The sequence below is a fragment of the Pyxicephalus adspersus genome, chromosome 9 (genome assembly GCF_032062135.1).
Source record: "Pyxicephalus adspersus chromosome 9, UCB_Pads_2.0, whole genome shotgun sequence".
Lineage (NCBI taxonomy): Eukaryota > Metazoa > Chordata > Amphibia > Anura > Pyxicephalidae > Pyxicephalus > Pyxicephalus adspersus.
In genome coordinates, this window is record NC_092866.1 from 66,362,952 (window position 1) to 66,369,026 (window position 6,075).

At 49.1% G+C, this 6,075-nt stretch overlaps 1 protein-coding gene across 5 annotated transcripts in view; it reads right to left on the minus strand.

The window, feature by feature from the left end:
- The window catches only part of PLEKHA7 (pleckstrin homology domain containing A7), a 56,964-nt gene that overhangs the window by 13,296 nt on the left and 37,593 nt on the right, over window positions 1-6,075 (minus strand). For 3 of the 5 annotated variants that reach the window (XM_072422374.1, XM_072422372.1, XM_072422376.1), the window contains 3 exons: window positions 4,232-4,972; window positions 3,093-3,567; window positions 2,416-2,502 (listed from right to left, as the gene is read on the minus strand). In XM_072422374.1, coding sequence (XP_072278475.1) covers window positions 2,416-2,502; window positions 3,093-3,567; window positions 4,232-4,972 — 1,303 coding nt within the window. The remainder of the gene's footprint in view (window positions 1-2,415; window positions 2,503-3,092; window positions 3,568-4,231; window positions 4,973-6,075) is intronic. The other 2 variants (XM_072422375.1, XM_072422373.1) reach the window with 1 other exon arrangement.

The following is a 6,075-nucleotide window of genomic DNA, read 5'->3' on the forward strand; positions in this document are numbered from 1 at the left end:
GTGCAGAGTGTATGACGCGCGTGCAGAGTGTATGACGCGCGTGCAGAGTGTATGACGTGTGTAATGGGTGTATCCTCCTATATCTCCCCCTATGTATACACACAATGCTGACGGTTGTATAGGGGGCTCTTCTCTATGTGATGAACACGTTGCACTGTAATCTGTGACACAAATACACATTGTGTAAGATTGCACTCCATACAAATAATATAAAAGTCATGGCATGCAGCAGGACGGCACCATGCAGAGGCTGCCATGAAAATCAGCAAAAGCAAAGCCTGCAGGAAACATGACGGGATGCAGGATAATGCGGAATTATAAAGCCGGCACCATGATGAGCAGTTATCACAATATTCTGCTATTTATACAAAACCAAAGGGTGAAACAGGAAGTTTAGTAAATACGGCCATTGTTTGTGCTGTCTGTGGCCGGACACATAAGGATGTCACATAATTGGAGCACTTTGGTGACTGTTCCTCTATTACAGAGGGGTGCACGGCCTTCCTGTACAGAAATCATGGAATTTCTCCGGAAAGAAATAAAAACTCTTCACAACCAATCAGCTTTCAGGTTTGCTATGTAAAGTGCAGCATAGATTCCTGATTGGTTGCTAAGGGTTACTGCCTTTGTTTGTGGTGCTGGGGCGCCCCCTTGTGTTGAGGTGGAGGACACACTGGCTGCAGGTTGAAGCAGTGATGATTACTATTACTGCAGTGTGACAAATCCCTCAGATAACTTCTCCCTCCCATCAGATCTGCGAGATCCAAATCTAAACGTAATTCCCCTAAAGAATCTAAGACAAATATAAGAGATCAGGTCTAGCCGGGGCCCTGTGATCCCAGCGCTGGTAACATCCCATATACTGATAATTATATTGGGGCATTCAGCACCCCCTGCCCCAGCTGCCCATTATTATCCGGAGGGTTGGTGGCACGGACATATGGGGGCAGATTGGATCCTCTTCTATCATATGGGGGGGGGTGATAATTATACAATTAGATTTATATATCCTGTCTGTTCCCTCGCTCTCCCCTCCTTCCCTTCTTTTATCTGATCCTGAAAATGAATGAAAAGCCTGAAAATCAATTTGTGAGAACAGTGGCCCTGTGTCCGTCCTTGGGGCCCCTGGGGATTTCATATCACAATCTTCCATGAGCCGGCTGCACTGCGGCTTTTACTAATTCAATCTGTAAGGAGAGCGCTGAGACGAGCGCCGGGTTATCTCAGGACAAGAAACGCTGCATGTCCGCCATATTGTCACCGCACCGGAGGGAATATTAAAGGGCACTTAGTGGGCTGACTTATTAAACCGCTGGATACACATTCATCAGTGAACCTGGGTGACCCAGCAAACCTGGAATGGACCTGGTCCAAAATTGAAAACATTTGCTAGCATTGTGGGAGGGGCAGAGACACAAACTACAGGGGGAAACTCCCCATTGTGGGAGGAGCAGAGACACAAAGTACTGGCGGAAATCTCCCCATTGTGGGAGGGGCAGAGACACAAACTACTGGGGGAAATCTCCCCATTGTGGGAGGGGCAGAGACACAAACTACTGGGGGAAATCTCCCCATTGTGGGAGGGGCAGAGACACAAACTACTGGGGGAAATCTCCCCATTGTGGGAGGGGCAGAGACACAAACTACTGGAGGAAATCTCCCCATTGTGGGAGGGGCAGAGACACAAACTACAGGGGGAAACTCCCCATTGTGGGAGGGGCAGAGACACAAACTACTGGAGGAAATCTCCCTATTGTGGGAGGGGCAGAGACACAAACTACTCGGGGGAAACTCCCCATTGTGGGAGGGGCAGAGACACAAACTACTTCCCACGCTATAATTACATGGAAGTTATGATAGATTTGTCTCCTTGTCTTAGGAGCCCTCCACCTTATGATTGTCAGTAGGGGGCGCTCTCTCACCCAGTAATATTGGAATACAATGACAATAGGTACAAGGGGGGGGGGCTATGTACTGTATACGGGAGCGACAGGCAGGCATGCCGGAGGGAAAACACAGCCAGAGGAGCACATAGCGTGATGGGGGCACCATGAACACGTCCCAGCTGACCTGGTATCGGGGACAGGTCGGCTGAAGCCGCTTTAATTTGGTCATTGTGTAATTTCGGATAGTAGCCAGCTCGGCCTGGTGTCTCCTTAATCGAATGAGGAATAAAGTTATCTCTTCAGGCTGCAGGCATTCAGAACATTACCAGAGGAAAATAGATCACAGCGAGTCCTCACTCAGTGGCCCCACAATCGGCCCCTGCGCCCTTCTCTCCCCCTGGGGCCACTACGGTGGGACTCAGGGTCTCTGTCAGACCTCAGAAACTGCACAGAACAACTTGACAGAAATTTGAAGATTTTTACAGAAACTACAAAATGCCAAAAAAAGATGATGAGGAAAAGCTCTTACCGACTTGCCATGTAAACTGGGGGCACTTACAGTGTGTGTCATATATCCCATGGATGGCATGGAGCGGCGATCCACGTGTGCTGCAGTCTGGAGGGGCAAAAGAGGCAAATGTGAGGTGGGCGGAGCTATGACCTGCTTACAGATTACATACTTACACCGGGGTGCAGACACAGTGCCCAATCTAGAGACCCGGTGTCCTATACTGCCCCCTATAGGTCGGTATAGTACACAGGGGACCAATGGTCTGCACCCGGAGAATTGGAACCCGACTGATCACCAATCTTATAAATATTTATATCCTATCATACAGTAAAAATGTTCAATGGAAGAAGACATGCACAGATATTTTACCTGAAGAGTTCAATCTGAAACCCAAAATGTCATAGTGCAGCTTAGCAGCCCCTAGATGGGGTGATTCCATTCTTATATTGTTTTACCTTTATATTTACTTGGTGATCCTGCCAGTAACACAATTCCTGTCCTAGGGTGACCATGCCCACTCACTGTACCTCCGGAGGTGCAGCATTGATAATCTATACCTAACAAGATTTTCTGGCAGGATCAGCATGTATTTTTGTACACATAAGGTTTATATTGACTTTTTAACTGCATGTGTTACAGTTAAGAAAACTGATGGTAGCATGTGATGGATCTATACATAGACAGGTCCTCTTTACCTTCATAGCACTGACATGAGTCTTCTGTGGTGATCCAACATATGGGACATCCATCTCCCCCTCCTCTGGCCGGACGCTCAGTCTCCCTGCTGGGGTGTGAGGTCTTCGAGGAGGAAATATTTTTGGGGGTCCTGGCGGTGGGATGTCAGAGGGGGAGGGGGGGACAGAAACACACCGGGGGACATCTAACAGACTCTTTGCTCTAACCCGGTCTACTGTGTCCATAGTGCCCATGTAGATCTGTCCGGTGGGGCTGCCATGTTTGAATTGTTGCCTCTGCTGCCACTCATACAGCTGCCACACCATCCCCTCCTTGGTGGCCTTGCGTTCCTCATTGGACATCTTCAGGTGGCTGACCCGGTCCTGGGCATATTTGTAGTCGCTTGGTAGGTTGCGGGTGGGGGGTGGAGAGCTGCTGGATGGGTGTCTACTGGTCTTTGGCAAAGTCTGGTACCGCTCGTTTTCTGTGCCAACACTAAAAAACAGAAGAAGAGGTCAGCGTGTGGGAACGTTCATCTCTGATTGGGTGAGCTCACTGGCAGAACCCATCTCATAGAGCCAGGAACCCCCCTGATCATGTGATTACCACAAGAGCCAATCAGAGTGATCACACAGTGCCTCCCTAATATTAAACAGTCACCCTCCATGACTGAAGAGTGGTACAAACAGTGCCGGTCTGGGTCAGGGCACAATGTCTTAGGGTTTCTGTACTCAGGGGATAGGTGCCTGCAGTTTAAAGGTATTCACAGTGTGAAAACCAGACAAATCTCTCAAAATAGTGGATCTCTGTCTGTGATGGGTTAATAATCTGCCATAAATTAACACAATTTCCTTGCAGAAACTGCTGGTTGCGCTCTGTAACCATAATACACACCACACAAACAATACTATCCTAGTGGCTGCAGGTGGCGCTCTGGAGCTGGAATATACATTACACATGCAATTCCCTTAGGTGACTGCAGGTGGCGCTCTGTAACCATACACATTACACACAAAATACACCGTTATGCCAAACTTTTTGTCTGCAGATACCATAGAGACTTTAGAAAAATAAAATGTGGCAGCCAGGTAAATGGCATTTTTAGAAGCAGGATGAAGATTTTGATTCCCATGCAGTGTGTCTATAGGACAAATCTTACCTCTTGCCGTCTCCTTTCTGGATCTTCACCCATTGCTCCACCTGGCCCATCATACTGCGCCGCTGCACCTGTTTCTCCGGGTTGGGCCTGGATACGAAGCCCCTCTTATAAGTGTCCGCTCCATTCTGCTCCATGGGACCGGTGTTGGTTCTGAAGGAGGCCGGCAGAGTTCCGTTCCTCTCCAGGGTCTGTATTTGTGGTTGAGGTGTCTGGGTGGCCGGATATCGATACCTTTTATTGAAATCGGTGAACGCCGAGGGCCGGTCACTGGAGAGAAAGGAATTCTGGGCTTTTCCTCCGTTGGAGTTGATGATGTTTTTGTGTGCGACGTAACTCTCGCTGTCTCGGCCATTACGGTAACGCTCCGGATCGTCCACATCGCGGTAATAATCCTTGTCTATCCTTTCCTTATAGCGATCCTTATCCCCAGCCTCCCGCTGGTCCCCTCCATTCCGATACAGATCCTTATCTGTTACCTCCCGATAGCGCTCCTTCTCACCCACCAGTGGGTAGCGCTCTTTTCCACCTTCGTCTCGGTAGCCATCTTGGACTCCCACATCACGGTACTGATCCTTCTCTCCAGAATTCCTCCGCACTTCCTCGGTTCTGGATGTTGGGGGATCTTTGGGTTTGGGTTTGGAGTAGCTGCTCCTCATCTGCACCGTCTCCAGGGGAAACTCTTTGAAGGACTCGATATGATTGGTTGATGGGACCGCCGGCCACTCCACGTCTGCAATTTCTCTAAAATAAAAGTGAAATTTTAAACAACAGAAAAAAAACTGACTCAGCAATAAGAAATCTATGAAATCCTTCCAATTTTGGTATATCAGAAGACACTTAGAGGAATGTCCCCCTCCCCAATCACCCTCCTACCCCTCAACCCCCACCATCACCCTCCTACCCCTCCCCCATCATCCTTTTACCCCTCAACCCCCCTCCCCCATCTACCCCTTGATCCCCCGGGTGAGTCATTGGCGGTCCGGAGATGATGCAGACATTGGATGAGTGCTGAGCTCAGGTCTCACATTCCCTGTGGGAATACAAATCCTCCGCGGACACAATCTGGGATTCTGCAGATTTGACGGCCGGGTTACCCCACACTCTCCGCAGAGCTCCCGGGCGGCCCAGATCTGCAGCATTTCACAGACAATCAATAAAAGATGCTGCACAATGTCAATTAACAGCCAAGCTCAGTAAATGAGGAATAATCAGAAAATTGAGAATGCAGAGGCTGCTGTGTGATATCAGGTGAATGAGAGAGTGAATGTGTCACCAATGATTCCTCCACACACAGACCAATCACTAAGCTCTGCACGTTTATTCCCGGCATTAAAAAACTGACAAACTGAGGTTACTGCTGCCCATTCTCCAACCTCTGATGAGTTTACCTTACAATATAATTTCAGATATCATAGATAAAGAAATGAATGGAACGATTGCTTTTATCCATTTTGATAAGTGTAGACCGCAGTCATCCCAGAAGCCAACATAGGCTGTGGGGAAGCTGAACCATTTATCAGGCAGCAAAGACTGTGCCAGAGGTTGGAGACTACAAGTCTCAGCATGGAGTCTCCCCTCGGGTGAGCACTACAAGTCTCAGCATGGTGTCTCCCCTCGGGTGAGCACTACAAGTCCCAGCATGGAGTCTCCCCTCGGGTGAGCACTACAAGTCTCAGCATGGTGTCTCCCCTCTGGTGAGCACTACAAGTCTCAGCATGGAGTCTCCCCTCGGGTGAGCACTACAAGTCCCAGCATGGAGTCTCCCCTCGGGTGAGCACTACAAGTCTCAGCATAGTGTCTCCCCTCGGGTGAGCACTACAAGTCTCAGCATGGAGTCTCCCCTC